Source organism: Candoia aspera, chromosome 3 (assembly GCF_035149785.1).
Source record: "Candoia aspera isolate rCanAsp1 chromosome 3, rCanAsp1.hap2, whole genome shotgun sequence".
Classification (NCBI taxonomy): Eukaryota; Metazoa; Chordata; class Lepidosauria; order Squamata; family Boidae; genus Candoia; species Candoia aspera.
Genome location: NC_086155.1, coordinates 141435774 through 141459754, shown reverse-complemented (window position 1 = coordinate 141459754; position 23981 = coordinate 141435774). Strand labels below are relative to the sequence as shown.

At 38.8% G+C, this 23981-nt stretch overlaps 1 protein-coding gene across 2 annotated transcripts in view; it reads right to left on the bottom strand.

Moving 5' to 3' along the window:
- PHACTR1 (phosphatase and actin regulator 1) overlaps positions 1-23981 on the bottom strand; it is a 134658-nt gene that overhangs the window by 94159 nt on the left and 16518 nt on the right. Inside the window, exon 2 of one of the 2 annotated variants that reach the window (XM_063298900.1) lies at positions 6961-7125. In XM_063298900.1, the coding sequence (XP_063154970.1) occupies positions 6961-7125 (165 nt within the window). Of the gene's footprint in view, positions 1-6960; positions 7126-23981 lie in introns of those variants that run through there. The other variant, XM_063298898.1, reaches the window with a different exon arrangement.

The following is a 23981-nucleotide window of genomic DNA, read 5'->3' as shown; positions in this document are numbered from 1 at the left end:
TTCCCTAGCAGTAAGCCCTCTTGAACACAGCAAAACTTATTTCTGAGTAGAGATATATATCATAGCGTTAGACATGGATTTCAAATTTCAGTTCTATATTCAGAAAAGTGGCTTAGTGGCTTTTTTATGTGGCTGATTACATCAGTGAAATCATTAGATATCTGGCACTGAGTTTGTTTAGGTGGCTGCAAATTTTGTCAGTGTGACAGCTGCTACTGACACACATTCATCTTATTCAGGAGAATCAGTGTTTTAAAAAACTGCATCTGTAGTTCCAGGAATATCATTATTACTACTTTTGATGACAAATCCTTTGATATGTGATACAGTCCACCAGTCAGATAGAAGAAACATAGAGAACCACTTTTATGTCACCTATTCAAGCTTTATATCCTGTTTATAAAGTCCCTCCTTCCAGATTAACTTCATACTGTTTTTCTTCTTCTTTGGTATAGGAATATACCATTTTAGAATGGCATTACAAAATTGCAGTTTGAGGCTGTTGTATATAATCTTTATAGCAGCTGGAAGTGTAATTAGCATAACATCCAAATGGCCTCATTAAACATTTCTTTCTTGTAAGCTTGGAAACACTGAAGGATCCTTCTTTCACAAATGTGTCATTAAAGCAAAAGCATGAGGGTTAGTACATTCTTAAAAAGCCTTTTCAATCCAGGAAGCCAAAGTCTGCTTCTTAATGGTTAGAAATTTGCAATGCGGCAGATTTTTAAGAGGTTGCAAAGGATTCAGCTGTATAGAAGCTTAATAAACATCTCCTTTCATCAGAAGTGCATATTTCTGAAATCTCATACAAAAATAGACAATTGCAACAACTAATGCCAATTTAAGATTAGATGAGACTACTATTGTCATAGTAGAGATCCACCAAATAACATTTGTATATTATTCCTTCTGATCTGAAGATTCATATGTGTGCACTGGAAAAATATGTCATCAACACCAATCAGGCTTTGTATTCAGAAAATGAAGTTCATAGTTAGGATTCCCTTTCTTCTTTCCAACATAAGCACAGCTGACAAAATCCCTGTCCCATGTCAGGAACCCCAAGATTGTGCGGCTGGGTTCATATATCACTGCTAATTTAATGTGAACCCAGAGAGTGGGGATTTTAAGCTATGGTTTATGCTTAGCATTAAGCATGAACCCAGCCACAGTGGCTCGTTCAACAAATCATTGTTTAGAATAATGTGTACCCAGCCTATGATTAGTTTCTGCTGAACTCGATCACTTGGACATGTTCCTCAATCAAACCTCAGACTTGGCCTGAGTAAACAAAGAAAGTTCTTGAATCGGTAATCAATCAATATATAAAATAAGCAATACAGATAGATTGGGCTTCTTATGCAAAAATGGGAACAGCTGCACTTCTCAGGTAACAAAATATGTCCTCCATAACATGTTGCACATAACCTCTGTGGTATTCAGACTCTGCAAGAGGTTTCATTTGCTTCAAAAGAAGATTCTTATTTGCTGTAGTCTTTAGGATGGATTAGCAGCCTGGCACAGGAGTGGAAGCTGCATAGTAAATAATCAACCATTTTTTAGCTGTCCTGAGCTGTTTATTTAGTGACTTTAATCGAGAAATAAACTTAAGTGCAACTGGCTGAAACTGAGGGATCAGCCAGATCCTAGTTATAATTAAGGGGAAAAAAAGCAATAACATTATATACTGTACATGTCATGCTCAAGCACACAACTTACATGGCAATGGTTTAATAATACCTATGCAAAGCTTTTGAAAAGTGCACAAGGTATTTTAAATATGTAATCACAACCATCAAACAATCTGGCAAAGTAAGCCAGCATCACTATTCATATAATCTAAGTGATTCATATAATCTAAGTGAGCATGGGCTAAGATTCAGAAACAGTATTTTGCCAAAGATCATCTGTGATGATCTTTCATATGAAATCTGAACTGAAATATACAAGCCATCTTTTAACAAGTATGTGACAAAACAAAACTCAAGGCTATCCTTTGCTTGAATCAGCTACTGTAAACACAATAGCTCATTAGATCACATTCTATATGAATTTTAGATTTGATTCTGTAACACAGGAGTAAATATTGTTAGACATATACTGTATAGGAATTAACCTCAGTTGAAGCTGAATTTAAGTACTATGAGTGGTGAGAAATTGAGGTAGAAAGGCTTGATTATGCAAGTGTCTTTGGTCCTTCTGCTAATTATTATTTCATACACCTCCCCCAAAGGGGAAAAAAACCCCTCTGAGAATTTGGATGAAGTAGAAGGCACTGGATAGTCCCTAAGACCCCTATTTTACAGAGAAAAGCCACTGGCAATGTTTTTCTCTTCTGGTGATCATCAGGTTAAGCTACATACCCAACGGCCCTCAGGAGAAACCTTCATAATTAACAAGCAACCCCATCAGAGCTCATGATGCATTGCAGGAAATAACACTGCAGGCCTATTTTCATCAGGTGAAAGCAAGACCAGGTGTTTTCAGTTCTATAAAACTGTCCACCACCTGCTCTCTTGTCTTTATTCCCAAAGGACGCAGTCTTGTTGCCCTGAGTAGGACAGCAGAAAGTTCAATACATAAGTAGAACTGAGGTACTTACATAATTAAAGGGCTTTTTAAAACTCCCCCTTGAGGATTTTCACTGTTCAGATACTGTGCTTGAAGTGATTAAGTGTCTGAATAAGCTCCAGATTATTCACTCTCCCTCTCTTAGATGGAAATTGATTTTGAGGTACAATATCTCTTAGTCATTAGCAAAAAGTTGAAAGGAAAAACAAAAGTTTTAAAAAAGACTAGAATATACATGACTACATAATAACTTCTTTTGCTCCAAGTAGTACGTTATCTTTGGCAGATGGTAAGGCTTTCACTATCTCATGTTACTTAGAAATTTAATAGTTTTGAGAAGAGATGACTGTAAGAAATTGATAAAGTTTAGTATAGTTTACAAACTTCAAATAACAAGAATATATAAAAATGTTGCTCCGTATAATTAGTGCTATTACTATTAAATATTTACTTCTAGTTAGGTAGTATTGCTCAGTACATTAAATCCCATCTCTAGATTTTTGATGTTCTTTATGAGAATGTATTTGTATAAGTGTGTGATTTGTAACAATTCATCGTTTGAGGAATAGTAAGTGAAACTCTTAACACTATGGAATTGGAAGTCATGCAGAATGTCTTAGGCTAATTGCCATTATATCAGCCTATGCTTGCCAAGTAGGACACAACTATGCACTAGACATTACAATTACTCTGGACAAACTTTCTCCTCGATGGTGGATAGTTAGGATTGTGGAGCAAAATGTCTGAAGAATGTTTGATGCATAAATACTTCATAACCCCTGGAAATTAAATTAAGAACTTTTTACCATCTCCTCTTGGAACATACTATTTATTAAGAAGATTGCTTTTATTGTTTTATTGTAATTTAACTAATGTTTTAGTTCTATTGAATGTAAACCATCCAGAGTCGCTCTCTGAGTGAGATGGGTGGTGAATACATTTGATATATAAATAAATATAAATAATCCTGCCCTTCTCAAGTAAAAATCACAAGTCTCACATTTTCCTTCTGCATCACTGATATCCTACCAGCTTCTAGTTGTATTTTAGTTTTTATTATTTTGCATGTTTCTGACAAAGCTTTCCTCTGAGAAAGGCAGTTACCCAGTAACGCTGAGAATTCTGGAAATTGGATTCCCAATATTTTCAGAGGACCCCAGGCTGGGGAAGGCTGATCCAGAGCTAGTCATTTCCTAAATAAAACTGATGTTATTGATGTTGGCAGAGAAAGGAAAGTATCAGTGATGGCAGTGCCTATTGCTCAATCCCTACGGTTATTTAGAGGAAAAGCACTATCAAACATTCAGCATGTTTTTTTTCTTTGTCAGAAACAATTGATGTATCTTAAGGATGCTTTCAGTATTGTCTGTAGGTAGACAGGGAGTCAAAACAGGCAAGATGGCAGTTGTGGCACCATTATCCAAGTCACAGGATAATGTATATGTGCTTCTACAATGTGTCCATGTATAAAAGGTTGGGCCCTTGATTGCAGTGTTGCAACCACCATCTTGCCTGTTTGTACATACCCGCCCCCCGCCACAACTCCCTGGACACCGCTGGATGTTTTCTTGAAAATGAACATAATCAGAATTGATACATAACTTCAGAAAACAGATCCTTTAGGGTGAGAATATTAAATGCACAATAATTCCACTTTCAAAAGTCTAGTGTATGCAACAAACTTCATACAATGCCCCCACCAGCTCTTTCTATACAGCTTCCCCTCCCAACCCCAGTGTTCGTGTTTTTCCTCTGCTGTCTCGTACGAACTTCTCTCTAATTATCAAGTGTCTGCTTCTTAATGTTATCTTTAGGGAAACTAGCACCTATTTTATTTTTTGTATACACATCTACCTCCCTCCCTACCTCCCTACCTATCATCTCCCACATATATGCAAGCTGGGCTTTTCTTTTCTTTTTTATGGTTTCTGCTGAAGAAAAGCATTTCAGCTTGTATTGGTTTATTGAAATGTGCTGTTTCAATGCATTTCTGTACACCACAGGAGCTTGTTGCTATGTTTGGTCAATTCAAGGCATGCTTACAAGGTAGGAGTAGAAAGTTAAGATCCATGATTGATCCTTTATTGTTAAAGGGGAACTGCATGAAGTGATGCTTGAAAAAAGAGATGGTTTCAACTTGGCATAGGAGTTCAGCATGTCAACTCTTCTGTATCTCTTTTGACTATACAAAATCAGAATGAGCTAAACAATGTGTAGTATGCTATTTGTAGAATGTTTCTCCAACATATAGTTTGCATTTATTGTATGTTTAGATTGGATATTAATCTAGATAGTATAGTAAAACATAACCTTAATAACAATAATATTAGATCTGGCCTGAAAACTTATAACCTACATTTTGGCAGAGAGAGGGGGAAATGGAAACTGTAACAAGCAAATACCGTATTATTCTCCTTTATTTTCAAGGTCGCTTTGTTTCCTATGCAAGCTCACCATCATTCACATTCAGCAGAATCACTGCTGCTCCCTAATTTTGGTCTTTGGTCATAAAAGGCACTTAAATTTATCTAATTGCCTCTGTTAGAACACTTGCAATGACAAAATGGTAAGATTTAATCTTCAAAGCCACAGGTTTTTCCACCACACAGAGGAACTTCTTCCTCTTTCCCCTTCTTCATCCAGCCAAAAAGCTCTACTATACTCGAAAGCTTGCTCACTAGTTTTAGGCAACAAAGTGGTGAAGACCAGTTGCTGGGAAGAAAGAGCAAGAAAGGTTCCTCAAAGCTGTCTGGTTGATCACTAAGGAAAATAGGATGTTTGAATAAACAGACTTTTGTCAGATCCAGGAGGGCTATTACTATAAATATGACATTTTAATTGGATCTCATAAATAGATTAATTACCTTGATATTCCCTTTAGCTTCCTGAATGAGTTTCCCATCTCTCATGCAAATGAACACTGGGAATTAATACCCACTTACCGCCTTGACAAGTCTATAGGAAAACACTTTTAGCTCAATTTGTTCGGCAATTTAAAGGCAAAACTAAAAAGCCAAGGGCTGATTTCTGGAATCCAAGAGCAGTATCTGGCCCCGTAAAAGGAGGTATTAAGAGACATATTGGATGTATTACAGTTTTCGAAATCAGGTCAAGACAAATCTTATATACTACAGGAAGTAAAGACAAAGAAGGAAAACTGAGAGGAAATTGATGAAAATATATACCAAAGAAGCAGCTATACAGATTGAGACTTAGCTGCTGTTGATGAGTGAAGAGATGGCACAGAGAGCAGATGAATGAAGTCCAGGATTCTAACACCAGAGTCTTTTTCTATGTAAAAAGTGGAACAACATGTTGTGATGCATTTCCACTCCGTAAAAGAAATGCCCCGGTTCAGGGCCATAGACTAACAAGTGTTTAAACCTGGAGGTAAGGCAGTAGAGGGGAAAGCGTTAAAGGGCCTCTTTTTTTTTTCCTGTTTCCTCCTAAGGACTTCTACTGCTATGCTATACATTATTATATAGCTACCAACTACCTGAACATTTTATAGCTGTCAAGAAGGTAGCAGAAAAGAAAGTGATTTTCCCCATATCTGCAACTATTTTGAGTTCCGAATAGTAGTTTCAATACAGAACATCTGAGGTTCTCTCTGCACCCAGCATTTGGGCTAATATAGCATCTGTGGGCACAGCTGTATTCTCATATAGTCCTCTTTGGACAACCCATCAGATTTCCTTCCAGCTTGGTAGCGGTGCAGATCTCATTATAAAGGCAGGCCATTTTCTCATTATGGGAACTTTCCTCAACTTACCTTTTTTGTAGTTATCACCAACAACTTTACTGATAGATTATGTGCCATCAACTTGGAATCGACTCTTAGCAGCCATACAGACAGACCTTTTCCAGGATGAAAGCTTATTAGGGAGCCCAATCCTAATCCTTCTATTCAATTTCCAGATAGTTTTACAATATTTTACAAATATTTTTCCTGTTCGTCTATTCACTATGTACCAAACCCTTGCTTTACCCTGTCTCCAAGATTCTGGATCAACCCAGAGTTCTCACTTGAGGCACAAATGACCAGCCTCAAATTATCATACTTTGGACACCTTATGTGAAGACTGAATTCTCTAGAGAAAGCTCTGATGCTGAGAATTGTGGAAGAAAAGGAAAAGAGGAAGACAAGCATCAACGTGGATGGTCTCAGTTACAGTGGCGATGGGTGTGCTGTTGGAAGACCTGAAGGACCAGGTTAGGAACAGATTGTCATGGAGAAAATCTATCTATGTAACAGTCTAAGAGTCTATATGGATATATCTTTATAGTTTGGGGTACTTGTAATCCTTATACAACAGCAATTTATTTCCACTTTCTGGAAAACAAATATTAATCCAGTCCACTGCTGAAAAGAGGTTTGTAACTTACCTGCTGATGTGTGCTTGAACTTTTCACTCTTCTTCTTCCTCCATTTCCATGGTTTGAAAAGTCTTCCTAGAGTAGCAAACTTACTTCTCCTCCTAATGGGAGGGGTGTGTGTCCCTGGAACCAAAGAGTCTGAACGCATTGCAGCCAGTCTCTCCACTTCCTCTGCTGGGTTTTCAGAAATGAAAGAAAAAGAAGAAAAAAAAAGAGAAAGGGCATATTACTAGAACAGATAGGCAATATTTATCCATTTTAAAGCCATGTTCGTAGAGTGCTACCAAAGTAAGTATTAATATTAACCATCCTGGAAGTGATGGTTTGGCCCCCACAGAGCCCTGATCTCAACATCATTGAGTCTGTCTGGGATTACATGAAGAGACAGAAGGATCTGAGGCAGCCTACATCCACAGGAGATCTGTGGTTAGTTCTCCAAGATGTTTGGAACAACCTACCTGCCCAGTTCCTTCAAAAACTGTGTGCAAGTGTACCTAGAAGAATTGATGCTGTTTTGAAGAGAAAGGGTGGTCATACCAAATATTGATTTGATTTGGATTTCTCTTCTGTTTGTTCACTTTGCATTTTGTAAATTGATAAACAATTACAATGTATACTGTATTTTTGAAAGCATTCTTACTTTACAGCATTTTTTTACACCTGACTAAAACTTTTGCACAGTACTGTACTTCTCTTTCAACCCCACATCAGACTTGATCCTGCCTTAGCTGTTTTTAAATATCTCAGTCCATACGTGAATGGATATAAGAAGAGAACCAGTGTTAACTGATTATGGTCCTGTTACATTATCAATTGTAAGAAAAACCTGCTCTGCTTTCTTAAGATGATATTTAAATATATCATTATTAAAAGGTTCACTTTTTATAAATCAAGATTTTGAAGGTTTCCCCCCCCTAAAGAACCAATTTAATAGTTGTTTGGAATGCTTTTAAGGGATATATTTGAGGCCATATTATTGCACATGTTTCAAGGAAAAAGAATAAGAAGTAGAAAATAAAGTTGCCTCTATATTATTGAGGGTCTACAATGATATCTTTTTGAATCTTTCCCTTCCAGTTTCATTTAAGGAGGCCTATATAACTGTGATGTTGAAGGCTGGTAAAGATTCTATTGATTCTACAAGCTATTGCCCAATTTCTTTATTAAATGTTGATGCTAAATGTTTGACAGTGACTTTGGCACATACATATACTATATGTATATGTATATTATATATAATATACTATATACTATACCTCCTTCAATCCATCATCCTGGGCAATCTGCCTTTCCTAAAAAGATGACAAATCTCAACATGATTAACTGGTATTTCTATTTTTATTCAAAAATATCAGGCAATCAAAGCACATTATGGATACAAAGATGGCTGAAGCTGAACTCAAATTATTACAGTATTTGCTAAAAATATATTGTTTGTTTTACAGTTATGAATTTTCTTAGGAAGATTTATTGACATTCAAATCAACTGGAGTATATTCCCTCATTGGTTTTAAAGTGGTCTGTGGATATTTGGGGGAAAAAGGGGGGTGTTTCTTGATGTTTGATTAAATACCTTACAACAAATATTCAAAGAAAAATACTGTTGTTTGTAGATGGGAACATTTATTTATGTAATCAGTATCAATCACTGACCAGCCCCAGCAGTTAAAAATAGAATAGAAATTATAAAAACCAAATAAAAATCACACAGAATAACCTGCAACCATCATAACACTGTCAAAATCATTAACAACAAAAATTATTACATCAGAACAGTAAATAGAAAGTCAATGAAACATGCAAGTAAAATACATAAAAATACATGACATCAATAAAAACAGGCAGCAAACTGGCTGCTGTGCACAAAGCGAAGAAAAATACATTTTGAGATTTTTCTTAAAAGCCTCATACAGAATAGGCCAACTGAACAAAGGTGTAGAGGGAATTCAAAAGTGCTGGTGCTGCCACCAAATTGCTTATCTCAGATTGGCACTGATGGTTAGAACTTCTCCTGAGTGTATGGGGAAAGATAAATATTGTAGAAATGAATATTTCTTCAAGACAGACATTATGTACTTTAAGGGTTTCCTACGTAAATACTTTTCAGGTATTTTAAGCAGACTGATAAATAATTTATAGTTTCCATGGGAAGAACAAACCCCTATGAAGAGAGTGGTTTTAATTTTCCTGATTTGCAGACTCATTTGAGGCCATATATTTTACTTCTATTTTTTATGAAATTCAGAAAATCAAGTTCAAGAACCACAGTAGATAACTCAAAGTCCTTATGTGACTCTTCTGACTTGGCAGGGGCTTCATGCCTCATTTAGTGAATGCTCTACTGTATTTACAACACAAAAGGCAGGTTGAAAAATACTGAGATGTAAGCACAATATTGATCTTTATTCATATCATAAGCTTATACTTTGGTATAATTCCAGTCTGAAAATTACAGGTAAAGCTTTTTGAAGGGAACTCGTGAGTGAATGAAGGTATCAATATTTTAAATCAACTAAAAGCTAATCAAAGTTTTAAACATTCTCAGTGACAAATGTCAGTGTATACATGTCAGGTTTCCCCCCATCATGAGCAGTTTTCCCCAACCACTTGCCAACCAATTAGGCCACCTTTTAAGAATCTAAGAAGGTCTGATAAGTAATCTTTATTGAAGAAAAGTTAAGGAACCACAAAGAATCAATGATCACAACTGCTGTGTTGCAAAAAGAAGCCCTATATATAGAAGCAATATTCAGAGTGATTTGTGCCTCTTTCTCTTTTCTCTCTGGTCCTCTTTTCTACAGAAACTACAGGGCAGTTTCCATCTGTTTCTTGTTTTCGCAATGGTCAAATTTGCTACCATGTTGTGTCTCACTGACTGTTGGAGAACTGATTCTCAAAATTCAGTTATAATACTTTGTGATTTCAAAATTTGGTTGAAATGTATTAGCTTCATAAAACTCGTGAAATATTTTCAATATTGAAAGATATTTTGGATGATTCTAGACCTACAGTTTTTCTATAGACAAGTTAAGAATATTTTAAAGGTAGATATAAGTTATTTGCAAGAACTTTGGGATAGAGAGTTGAACTATCCCACACTGATAAACCAGTCGGTAAGATTCTTTGATGACGTTTAAAAGGTTTCTTCATACTAAATGTATCTTTAGGATGTTTAAGGTGAAGCTAATTCAGCAAAGAGTTCCTGCATTTTCCTCTCCAACTTATAGATAACTTCAAAGCCTCTGCTCTCCCTTTATATATAGTTATATACCTATCACATACAGTATCCACAATCAGCTTGGGCTGCAATGGAGTAACACTGTCTTCTCTTGCTTTTAAAAAGCAAGGGGATTTGAGGCTACTAAAGAGAAGGCCTGTTGGGATGGGGAGTGAAGGAAACTCTGAGCAGGCCTTCTCTCAATGACTAGATTGGACAGGCAGATTCAGTTTTGCCAATGTGCTACCTGATGTATCCTGATGCTGCACTGTGTAGGGTTTTAAAGATTATGGCCAGCACTTGGAATTGGAGATGGAAACCTAATGGTAACCCACGCAATGCAATGTCTTTAAAATAGGTATTATGTAGCTTCCAGGTATCCCTAAAGATAGCTGTATGGAGAACATGTTGTGGTAGTCCAACTTATTTAAGGGGCTGTAAGGGGTCAATCTAGTTTCCTTTCTAATATTGTCTCCTATGGTTTCGTCTCACAGAGGGAAAGGAGAACACCAGCCTCCACCCCAATTCCATTCCATTCCCACAGATTGTCCATAAGTGTGATCAGCTTTGTAACCAGTGCTGTACCCTGCTCTGAACCCTGACTGAAAAGGGTCTAGATTATCTACTTCATCCAGGGGTTTCTGAAGCTGAGTGCCCACCACCTGCTAAAATGGGAGGTTGAAGACTGGACAAAAGTTGTCTAACATGGTTGGATCCAAGGATGGCCTCTTAAGGGGGTGTACCACTGCCTTCTTCAAGGGAGGCAGCATCATCCCTTCCTCAATGAGGCATTAATCACAACTTGGACGCAACTTGGACCCCTCAGGAGTAACCAGCTCAAACTCTTTCCAGATAATGGAGCCCAGACACACCCTAGTCACTTCCATAAGACCTGCCCAGTCAGAGTCCAACTCCAAGGGAAGTTGAGTGACTTTGTCAAATAGATGTCACAGCAGCCTAGCAAGGACTACCCTGACCCCTCCTTAACCAGAAGGGACCTGGTCACCCTCATCAGACCACCAGCCAACTATCTCTGGACACAATACAAACAGAGAAATAAACTTGCTTTATTTCTCTAAGAGCTATAAGGTAAGTCCTAATATAGGCTCTCACTTGTGCTCAATGACTTTGCTCTTTGTCTGTCACCAGCAACACTTTAAGTGTGTCTTCTGTCATTTCATCTCCTGCAGCTCCTCAATAAACCATGAAACCCACGGGATCTGCAATTACAAAGAATCCACACAGGCACAATCTGATCCAGGGCTTTTGTTGTGTGCTCATTCCAAGCTGTGACCAGGGCCTTGGCCTATCTGTGCTCCAGATTTTCCAGAAAGGAAGCTGAAGGCGGTATAGAAAACTCTAACTCTAGTGGTTGTCTGGATTTTTGCAGACCAGATCTGGTAGCCAACCATCATCAAGGAATATTTCTGTGCAATTTTAGTGGTAATAACTTTCAAGTAATAACTTAAATTTAATGCAGAAATTAATGCTAGAGTATCAGTCTGGAGCTTTTTAGCTTAGAAAGAAGGAAGGTAAGATGAAACAATACTAATAGATAAAAAATCACCCATAGCATAGAATGTGGGGTTAGACTTCACTTTCTGACACACCTTGTTTTAACACGCACAACTATTCCATGAAACTAAATGCAGAGATTTTCAAGGTAAAAGGAAGTACTTCTTTCCTTATAACTCAAATTTAAACTCTCAAATGTTCTGCTATTAGATATAGCCATCAATTTGGACAGTTTTAAAAGGGAGTTGGGCAATTTATGGAAGAGTGGGTTATCATCTCAGAATCAAAGAGAGCAGATACCAGGTGCTCAGGACTACAAAGGAAAGGAGCTGTCACTCTTATGACTTCTTGGTGAGCTTTCTGGGGGCATTCCTTTAATCACTTTGTGATTCATAATGTGGAATTCTTATTTAATGTTTAAATTAAGTTATCTTTATCATAGATGTTTTATGCATGTTTTACTGAAGTTATTGCAGATGGTTTATCAGTTTTTTTACTGTGATGTACAACACATTTAATTGTCTCGAGTCCTGTAGGATTGGCAGTACACTACTTAAATAAACTAATACATGATCTACAGAAGTCTTTCAACATGCCTCTTCTTATGTTCTCTAGGAATATCAGTTGTTGTTTATTCACTTAGTCGCTTCCAACTCTTCATGACTTCATGGACCAGCCCACGCCAGAGCTTCCTGTCAGTCGTCAACACCCCCAGCTCCCCCAGGGACGGGTCCGTCACCTCTAGAATATCATCCATCCACCTTGCCCTTGGTCGGCCCCTCTTCCTTTTGCCTTCCACTCTCCCTAGCATCAGCATCTTCTCCAGGGTGTCCTGTCTTCTCATTGTGTGGCCAAAGTATTTCAGTTTTGCCTTTAATATCATTCCCTCAAGTGAGCAGTCTGGCTTTATTTCCTGGAGGATGGACTGGTTTGATCTTCTTGCAGTCCAAGGCACTCTCAGAATTTTCCTCCAACACCACAGTTCAAAAGCATCGATCTTCTTCTCTCAGCCTTCCTTATGGTCCAGCTCTTGCAGCCATACTTTACTACTGGGAATACCATTGCTGTAACTATGCAGACCTTTGTTGTCAGTCTGATGTCTCTGCTCTTAACTATTTTATCGAGATTTGTCATTGCTCTTCTTCCAAGGATTGAGCGTCTTCTGATTTCCTGACTGCAGTCGGCATCTGCAGTAATCTTCGCACCTAGAAATACAAAGTCTTTCACTGCTTCTACATTTTCTCCCTCTATTTGCCAGTTATCAATCACGTTGGTTGCCATAATCTTGGTGTTTTTGAGGTTTAGCTGCAAGCCAGCTTTTGCACTTTCTTCTTTCACCTTCATCACAAGGCTCCTCAGTTCCTCTTCGCTTTCAGCCATCAAAGTGGTATCATCTGCATATCTGAGATTGTTAATGTTTCACAGATTCTTCAGGAGGCATACAAGATGACTTGGTATCCCCATACTGCTAAGAACTTGCCACAATTTGTTATGGTCCACACAGTCAAAGGCTTTAGAATAGTCAATAAAACAGAAATAGATGTTTTTCTGAAACTCCCTGGCTTTTTCCATTATCCAGCGGATATTGGCAATTTGGTCCCTAGTTCCTCTGCCTTTTCTAAAGCCAGCTTGTACATCTGGCAATTCTCGCTCCATGAATTGCTGAAGTCTACCTTGCAGGATCTTGAGCATTGCCTTACTGGCATGTGAAATGAGTGCCACTGTTCGATAGTTTGAACATTCTTTAGTGTTTCCCTTTTTTGGTATGGGGATATAAGTTGATTTTTTCCAATCTGATGGCCATTCTTGTGTTTTCCAAATTTGCTGGCATATAGCATGTATTACCTTGACAGCATCATCTCGCAAGATTTTGAACAGTTCAGCTGGGATGCCGTCATCTCCTGTTGCCTTGTTATTAGCAATGCTGCTTAAGGCCCACTCAACCTCACTCTTCAGGATGTCTGGCTTTAGCTCACTGACCACACCGTCAAAGCTATCCTTGATATTGTTATCCTTCCTATACAGGTCTTCCGTATATTCTTGCCACCTTTTCTTGATCTCTTCTTCTGTTAGGTCCTTCCCATCTTTGTTTTTGATCATGCCCATTTTTGCCTGGAATTTACCTGCAATGTTTCTAATTTTCTGGAAGAGGTCTCTTGTCCTTCCTATTCTATTGTCTTCTTCCACTTTCGTGCATTGCTTGTTTAAAAATAATTCCTTATCTCTTCTGGCTAACCTCTGGAATTTTGCATTTAATTAGGCATATCTCCCCCTATCACTGTTGCCTTTTGCTTTCCTTCTTTCTTGGGCTACTTCTAGGGTCTCAGCAGACAGCCATTTTGCCTTCCTGGTTTTCTCTTTCTTTGGGATGTGTTTTGTTGCCGCCTCCTGAACCATGTTGTGAACTTCTGTCCAGAGTTCTTCCGGAACCCTATCTGCTAAGTCCAGTCCCTTAAATCTATTCTTCACCTCCACTGCATATTCCTTAGAAGTATTAGTGAGCTCATATCTAGCTGATCTGTGGGTCTTCCCTAATCTCTTTAGTCTGATCCTAAATTGTGCAAGAAGAAGTTCGTGATCTGAACTACAGTCAGCTCCAGGTCTTGTTTTTACCGACTGTATAGATGTCCGCCACATTTGGCTGCAAAGGATGTAGTCAATCTGATTTTGGTGTTGTCCATCTGGGGAAGTCCATGTATAAAGCCATCTCTTAGGTTGCAAAACTCTTGTTAGGCAATAGTTGTATCCACTAGTTGTCGACATTTTTGCAGCCCAAAGCTGGTAGCCCTAATGTTTGTTTGCAATACTAGATGTCATGAGTAAGGATGGCGAGCAGGGGGCTCCCATCCAGACTGTTAAGCGCATGCGTAGCACTGAGGAATTAGGTAGCCATTCAAAGAGACACAGATCGGGACCGCCTTAACCTTTGGGGTTTATATGGCTGGGTTTTTCCCACGCTTCTTCAGTTTGCTAGGATTCCTGTTATGTACAAGCAATAAAACATTAGAGACCAGTTCCTTGTCTCAGCGTGTTTCCTGGTAGTTAGGACACTATATGTCATAAACAGTTACTGCAGTGGAATAAGTAAAATACAGTATGTCTAGCTTTCTCACTGATATCAGTAGATTTAAATATCGTTAACTCTTGTTAGATGGTGCTCAGTAACTCTTAGGAAAATGTTGTCGAGAGTTTTGAGCACTCTTGGAATTGGAAACCCTTGTGAAAATATAAACATTCCATAAGCTTCTCCCCCCACCCCCCGCCAGCTTATTAAAACTAACGACGTTCACAGAGTTGACTGTAGGTCGTCCACTTTCAACAGATTACATTGGGTGCAGTAAATGAAAATAACTAGGCTAACAAGTATAGTTCTTCTCAGGAGTTTCTTTCTCACACTGGTCTAATTTCTCAAGGTACCATACCAGCTGCTATTAATGACACTGACAAACATGGAGGAGATGCATGAGCAGGCTTCTATTATGGATTCCTGATTCTAGGAGAATCTGGTGACCCTCAGCCTGTAGCTGAGAAGGCTACAGTGTTAGCCACCTCTGAGTGAAAGTCAGACTTGGTAAAAGTGGCTGCTGATTTGATAACAAAGAGTCAGAGCTTGACCTTGGGAAAGTGCCACACCCTAAGTCATGCCACCAGTGAAGGACTGGTGAATAGCAAAGATTAGCACAACTCTTCAAGAGGAGAGGGTATGGGCTGCTCTAATTAGCCAAGGTCAGGAACTCTGGCTATACTGTATAAAAATGTTGTTCAAAGCCCCTCCTGTTGTTAAAAGTAACTCTTCTACTTCCTGACATGGTATTCCTGAGACTTCCTTGCTCTGTAAATGAATCTTTTCTCCACTTTCAGAAGAGCTTTTGTGCATTTCTTGACCCATGGACTGTGTTTGGATGACCCAGCTTTTCTGCCTTCAGTTTTTTTCTATTGAGCAGCCTTGAGGTACTGACAGAATTTACACAGCAAGAATTCTGTCCTTTATCTTTTCAAGCCTTTATGGTTCTCTAATAGCCTGCTTCTATTTCTACCTTAGTTTCTGTTGGAAGATTTATGGCAGGCTAGTTAAAACTTCCAAACCTGTAATTGTCTTGCTTTCTGTTTACCTTAGCCTCGGGCTTGCATAAGACAGCTTCACATACAGTATCAACATTTTACCGGCAACTTCATTTTAGAAATCAAACTTCTACCAAACCGTAGCATAGTACTACCCAAGCATCTTCCAAATAAGAGAGTATTGACTAAAACATATGAGTAACTGTGGTGGAATAGAATGTGTATTTTTTTTAAAAAAACTCTTACTTTAAAGGAGAGGTAGTAATTGGATTCCTAAATCAATTTCCTTAGCAAAGAATTGGAAAGTAGCGAATATACAGACTTTTAAAAGAATCAAAAAGGCACCCAGAAAATAACTCCTGGTAATAAAACTTCTAACACCGGTAAACCTGTAGAAAGTATGATTAAAGTCTACAATTTCAACATTGACAACTAGGCCTTTCTGAAAAATAAGCACCCTGGCTTCTAAAAAGGGGTATCTTGTCACCAACCCCTAAACATGTTTCAAAAACATAAAAGTGTGGTGAGTGATAATCTGGCAGTCATAATACAGAAAATGCAACACAGATCCTCCTGTAATCCATCTGAGGTATGGCTGCATTAAAATACTATTCAGAATTCCTATTGTCTTTGCTGAAAAAGGCCCTCAGTAGCATTTTTGCTACTCGCTTCTAGCATGCAGTGTGAACACATATTAGCATGCCAAGGGCCAACACAAAAATATGGGATCAGAGTTTACAAAGAGGGGTGTCCAAGGAGGGATGTCCAAAAGTTAAGATGGTATCTGTTACTGTGCAACTGGAGCCCTGCCCCTTTTTTTTTTACATGTGTTGCACACTTGACTCATGTTAAAAAGAGGGCATTTCAATCATGAGTAGTGGCCTCCATTTTGACTTTTTTTACCTCCCACACAGATGCATCTGCCAGAGGGCCTTTTTCTTTGTATATTTAAAGCAGATGGACAGTAGAACCTAGGAAATCATTTTAGCCCACTGGTCTGATTAGTCTTTTTAGCTTGATTAGCTTGTCTAACCAGCTACCCACCAGATGTTTTCAGATTAGAACTGGAATTCCCGTATATTTGAGGCACAGCAGAAGGGGCTGGGGGATTCTACTCAGATTGGCAGCAGTACTTCAGGATTACAGAACAAATCTTTTCTGGACTTAATTTGAGATGCAAAGAGACTGGCACCTTTTACCTGCAGATCAAAAGCTTTTTCCATTGAGCTTTGATTATCTCTTCATTTGGAGCAAAAGATACAACCTGAAATTGCTCTATCGTAAAAAGTGGGGATCTTGTAGCACAGTGACTTGAAATATATAATTGATCAAAATGCATGATTCAAACTTTATTTCAAGTCATTGTGCTACAGGATCCCCGCTTTTTACGGATGAGCAGTTTGGGCTACTCGATCCTATCAATGAGCTGTCTGGGTGGCACTGGAAAGCTCTTTTTCTTTTTCCTCTTTTTTTTCTTTTTAATTTTTCAAGACATAATTAAGACAAATAATGCAGAATATAAGACTGATAGAATACAAGTCTAAAAAAGAAACAGGAAAAACTAAAACGGTGCAGGAATAAGAAAAAGAGCATATCAAATGTTTGTTGGAAATGTTTACAGGGAGAAGGAACTTTTTATCATTTATGGTGGACTTGTGGAAAAACTAAGAAACCCAGGAACTAAATATGTAGTACTATCCAAAAAATTCTTAAAGGGGACTTACAATTGAAACTGGAGCTGTTTCTCTTGGGTTTGATGGACCAACAGCTTGAAAAGCAACATGGAACCCTGTTCTTACAGTATATATGATAACAGCAGAAAGCTCCTTTCTTATCCCCTGTAGAAACCTTGGATCACAGTCTCCTTCAGTTAATTGGGCTTACAATTTATTAGAACATCACACAAAACTCTAAAGATGTTCTAGGCATGCAGAGATTTGGGTTATATTCATCAACCTTGTCAGGCTCCCTGACCTGGTCTTGGCAATAAACCACAGATCTCCTGACACTTAATAGTTTAGTTCAGCTCCTTGGCTTGATTTGGCTGAAAACTCTCAGGCACAGCTTGGTTAGATTAGAATCTTTACTGAATGAACCTAAACCCAATAGTTGATTGCTCACTGCTAGTGCAAAGAGATAAAAGACATTTATACTTTGAGCGGTTTAAACTCACAGCTTCTTCTTCCCACACTCTCTGAATAAATGGATGTTTGTACACTTGGTGGTCTTGAAGTCAAATGGTTGTGTGTGTGTGTGCATGCGTGCATGCATGTGTGTATGTGTATTTCCATTCAATAGTGTCTAATTCTCGGAGACTGCCTGGACTAGTCTCTGCAGTTTTCTTGGCAAGGTTTTTCAGAAGTGGTTTGCCATTGCTTCCTTCCTAGGGCTGAGAGAGAGTGACTGGTCCAAGGTCACCCAGCTTTGTACCTAAACTCACGGTCTCCTGGTTTCTAGCCTGATGCCTTAACCAATACATCAAACTGGCTCTGAGTTGTATATTTACATGGTGGTAATCCCTGGTCTGGGAACTGTTGCTTCCCAACCTCCCTACCTCCACTTCCCTTCTTCCCTTCCTCTCTGTGTCTGAAAACACTGGGTGCTTTTTCTTGTCCCTCCTTCTGATTTTGGCCAATGAGAAGGGGATGCCCATTCCTTCCACCTCCATTTTCCCCTTTTTCAGGAATCCTTCCCAGTTGCGAACTCTCCCTTCCACTGTCTTCCTGAGTAGGGGCAGCTGACAGGGAGTGGGTAAATTTTTCCTTCCACTACTTTGCCAGGAACTTTCTCCATTTCAGAACTCTCCCTCTGTTTGGGTGGTACAGTTTTTATACTTCCCTCATCAATTATTCAATGCCTTTCCTCCCCAGCCATCAAATCCTCATCCACCTGAAAGCCAGAACTGTTGTCAGGTGCAGAAACCTTATTGCATAGCCCCTGCGATGGCTGGGGCTTGCAAGGATGCTGCAAATGGATTGTCAAAGGAGGTAGGATGATTGTACAACATCTACCACCTCCCAAGAATGTTCTGTGTCCAGGTAGCCCTTCCAATGAATCATATATTTAAGTCTCCCCTCCTGCACCAAAAATCCAAAATATACTCAAATTCTTCCTCATCTGCCTTACTCCTTCCAAGATGTTTACAAGATGTTACAAGATAGCAACTACTACTACTTCCTGCCTTGCCTACCTCATCCTTCAACAGCCCAACATATTTTTAACTTCTATGTGCAAACTGAACACATTCAGAATGCTAGTTTCTCAATATACAGGTAGACCTTGCTTACTAACTGCCTTGTTCAGTGACTGTTCGAAGTTACGATGGTGCTGAAAAGATAACTTTATGACCAATGCCCACATTTACGACCTTCGCCCCTCACTGAGCAGAGAGATTGCTTAAACAAGCAATGGGGGAAAAAAGAAAAAGGAAAAAAATTCAACTGATCTCTTTATGCAGTCTCTCCTGTGCCAGACCTCTTTTATCCCACCCCCCCCAGAGTGGAGAGATTAGAGAGGAAGATATTACAAGAGAGTAAGCAGGCACACAATGGGGAATACCCTGGCTGTTTGCCTAGAGTGCTTGTGGTTGCCAGGACCAGCGCATTCCTTTTGATGAGTATTCCCCATTGTGTGCCTGCTTACTCTCTTGTAATCCCTTCCTCTCCAATGAATATAAATACAAGCATTAATTCCCTTCTTGCTATTTATCCTAGCACTGGGGTGAGCATTTCAAAGGGCAGGGGAGTGGAGAAAAGGAAAGCACAGTCACGGTCATGTGATTTCCTACTGAGTGACTGCTTCACTTAATGACAGAGCTGCCAGTCCCAACTGTGGTCGCTATATGAGGACTACTTTTATTGGAATTCTGGGGCGGGGTTGCTATTACCTCTCTGTCCCGCTTGTAATGTGCAAACCCGCTATGGAGAGCCTCCATAGATAGACAGTCTTCCCTGCACTCATCCTCTAAATGTGGAGGGTAACATTTGGAGAAAAGGATACTGTATTTGTCCTCCTCTTCCCACGTATAATTTTATACATTCTTACAAACATCTGAGAAGGGTCATAATCAAATATCCAGTATTTGAAGTAAATATTACTGGAACACTTTAGAAACAAATGGATATTCCTTTTCTTGTGGTCTTATTCAATGATCATGCACTAGTATCCCTTATGCATGAGCATGAGTTTTTGTCTTTCATTTATGAAAAGGATGGCGCTGTGTCATATTGCTCTGAATTTGGAAAGCCTAACAAAATTGCCACCCACCAACAATATGGGCCTAGTTTCCTTAACATTTCCATCCCATATGGACCTATTGGCCTTAGAAGTCTTATGGAAGAAAAGAATACCATAATACACACACACAACATTTGTGTGGCATAGTGTACTTAGGATGAAGTCAAATGCATTGTAGAAAAGATATATCCCAGTTTAGTCTTGCACTAAAGTTGAACTGGCACTATGTAACTGTTTACAACGTAACACTGTTCAGCATCATTACATCTCCATGCAATAAACACTTAGATTCATCAATGAGACATCAGAGATTTTTTATAACACTTTTTCCAACCTAGTGCTCTGCAAATGTATTGGTCTACAATTCCCAGAAATGACAACCAGCCTAGCTAATGGCAAAGCTGACTGAAAACTTTGTGAGTTGAAGTCCATATCCAGAAGGCACCAGGCTGAGAAGGACTGCCTAATAACACGGACAAATGTCATTATGTTATTTATGGGCCATGAAGAAAGTTCCTATTAGCAATGGATTATGAACAAAATGGACTACAGTGGTATTTCTATTTCCATTTATCTTGAAAACACGTATTTGGTAGCTATGCAAATTCTTGACTATAACATCACCACGATCCACTTAGTGAGAGTTTAATGCTCAAACTTTTAGTTAGAAAAAGGATTGACAAGGTATCAGGAAGCAAAATTACTCTCTGTAGCTGCCTGTATAGCTCTCAAGCCATGACTGGTTATATGAGAGGTGAGCACTGATTGGAACAGATGAATTATAGGCATATGGAAGTCACATATATGGCTGCCTTATTCAGAGTAAAACCATTGGTCCATCTTGCTCAGTGCTGTTTTCTTTAGCAGGTGGTAGCTCTCTGAAGATTCAAATAGAAGTTGTTTTCCAGTCCTGCTTCCTGAGCTTTTTTTAATGGAAAGCTTGGGGATTTATTGCTATACCTTTTAAATTCAAACATATTCCCTTAACTGACCAATTGTCCAGCTGTTACTATGCAGCATTACAAGGCACAGAAAAGAATCACAATGTAAACATCTGCCAGTTTTTGAAGCTGTAGAAGTTCTCAAACTAATGAAAGATGTCAAGCAAGGGCAGGCCTAAACCATGTTGTCATAATCCAACTATGGCCAAACTATTCACAGGCAACCAAACTAGTTAGTAAATTGCTTTACCCACAGAACTGAGTTAGGTAGTCCTGTTCTCTCCCATAAATGATTCTGTGCTAGGCTTGCTTATGATCTAAACAACAAGCTGGGTACCAAACAACTTCAATGAGACCATCCATTTTATTTAAATAAACACCAGTACCCCTCCTGAGCTTCTCACTATGCGTGTCTACATTACAAACTGAAAGATGCTTCAAATCTGTTAAATCATCATGCATCCAACTAAAGAACTCCACAAAGTACAGTTTTAATTCTCAGAACTATCTAAAAATACATGTAGAGCTTAGCAATATGCCCCAAGAGTACTGGTTCCATTTGGTGGGTGGTGGCCTTAATGTGCCAGAAGCTAAACAAATTTATGGTGAGTTTTTTCCTATGGGTTGCTAAGTATTTTTCCTAGGAAGCCACAAAAGAGTCTGCTAAGCCTGACTTAACATTTTCATGTTGCATTTGATCTACTTCATTAAAACTTCATCAAGTGCACTGTAGTGGTGACAGAGTATGGTCCCATGCTTAATAGAATTGAGAGATCTCTAATATAGAAGATGTGGCTCAAAGAAGACATTGTCTACAGGCTACTGTAGAACTAAAGGCAGCATTGAAAGATTATCAGTTCAGAATCCTTCTTCCAAATGTTCCAAACCCAACATTCATCGGGTTTGCTCAAGAAACCCAGTGAATGTAAGTTGTGGAAGGAGGCTCTAATCTTAGCATCCCATTCACCTATATGTATGTCTTTGTTTCTCAGCAATTTCCCCTTATTTAGTCAGCAGCAATCTCCACCTTCCAATCTCGGCTGAGAATCTCTTCACATTGCACAATTAATCTAGTTTCAAATAATCCTCTTTGCCATGTTCACCCCACTTCCAAATGCACACTCTCATACACAGAAAAATGCCATTCCCACCCTTTGCTGCTGTTGGTGTAACTTTCGATAGCAAACCTCTGTGGAGGGACAATATTAGCAAGGAAGTAAAGAAAGCATGCTTTCTCAGTGTGACTGGATTCACACCCAGTGCTAAACTATATGATTTATCATTTGTGAATGCCAAGGAAAGACCAAGAAAGCCATTTTATGGCTTAACATGGTTTAACTTAGCATGATATTCTCTTGCTTGTGATTTATTTCCCACAGTAGATATTTCCACCATATTTCCCAGATAACACTTTGTGTAGAGGAGCACAGAATTTCTAAGAGTTTGTGAATTTTTATTCATCACAAATCTAGTACTTTGAAAAGGGCCCCTTTATTCCAAAATATGAAGAATTCCTCAAAGGATGCTCTGAGATCATTGACATAGGATGAAATGAAGTAAAAAGGTAATGGTTCCATGAAGTCAAGCTCAGTTTCTGATTATTACCTATACACTATATACTAGTTTTCTTAGCAAAAATAAAGCAGTAGTTTGTCATTGCCTTTTTCCAGTTTTTCTGATTTTACTTCCAAGTCTAGCTTATTGACGTAAAGTCCAGTCGTGTCCGACTCTAGGGGGCGGTGCTCATCTCCGTTTCAAAGCCTTGGAGCCGGCGTTGTCCATAGGACACTTCCGGGTCATGTGGCCAGCATGACTCACGGAACGCCGTTACCTTCCCGCCGAAGCGGTACCAATTAATCTACTCACATTTGCATGTTTTCGAACTGCTTGGTGTGCAGGAGCTGGGACGAGCAATGGGAGCTCACCCCGCCGCGCGGTTTCGAACCGCCGACCTTCCGATCGACAGCTCAGCGGTTTAACCCGCAGCGCCACCGCGTCCCTTAAGTCTAGCTTATAGCCCTTGGGTATTCTGGGTAGTATTTTGGGTTTTCTAGCCAAATGCTAGCCAAGTTTAATCCTGCTTAGCTTTATCTGTGCTCAGCCAAGCTCAACCAGTTGACCACAAAAGTGCCCACTTGCTTAATGGAATACTCCCCATCTACTTTAATGTCATTTCAACATCAGTGAAAGATAATTTTCATCTTTCAAGATGAAGAATGCTTTCAAACTCATCAGCTCTTTTTATTCTCTGAGCCAAGAAGAAGTATTTGGGGAATCTACGGTATATGATCTGCTTCTTCACATTGGCAATTCTTCCTGAAAGATATCTGATGCTGATCTTTTGATTTGAAATTGTTTTCTCATCTTCTGTAAATCTCTCCAAGAATTACAGGTAGATAAATGATACACAAAGTAAATAAAACAATAACAAAATAAACTGAACAGCACAAAGAGAGCTAATTTCTTCATTTCCTTTCTATACTGTCCGTATACTGTAAGAATACATGCTAGATTTGAAGGCACAAGAAATAAAGTACCAGGGGAAAAAGGCAGATGACTTTTTTTTCAGCTCTTTTGAAAATCATAAGTAAAATAACTTGTAAAAAGTACAAATGAGTTAGATCATTTTAGTGTCATTCAACCAAATAATTGACAGTGGCTCAACTGCAGTATTTACTTTAGTGTCATGGCCAACAGGAAGATATATCAGTCAGTGAAACCAAAGGACAAAGTAGAGCTACAGTACATGGATTTATCAGATGCATAACTATCCAGCACATTAACACTAGCAAGAAATGTTAAGATTTTATCTGTTGCCTACCTGAACAATCAGTTAACAGCTTGACAGGCGAAACCCCAAGCATACCATTTGCATCTTCTCTGTAAGATATCTCCTGCCTTCAGAACTTGCAGCTTTGAACTTTTCTTTTCTTAAGTTCAAAATGTAAACAAATTCTTCACAGAAAAGCATGCAGTAGGATATATTCTTTTCCTAAACGGATCGTTCTTAATTTGTATCTGAAATTCCACTGCAAAATATCAGGCTTCAGAAGACAAAA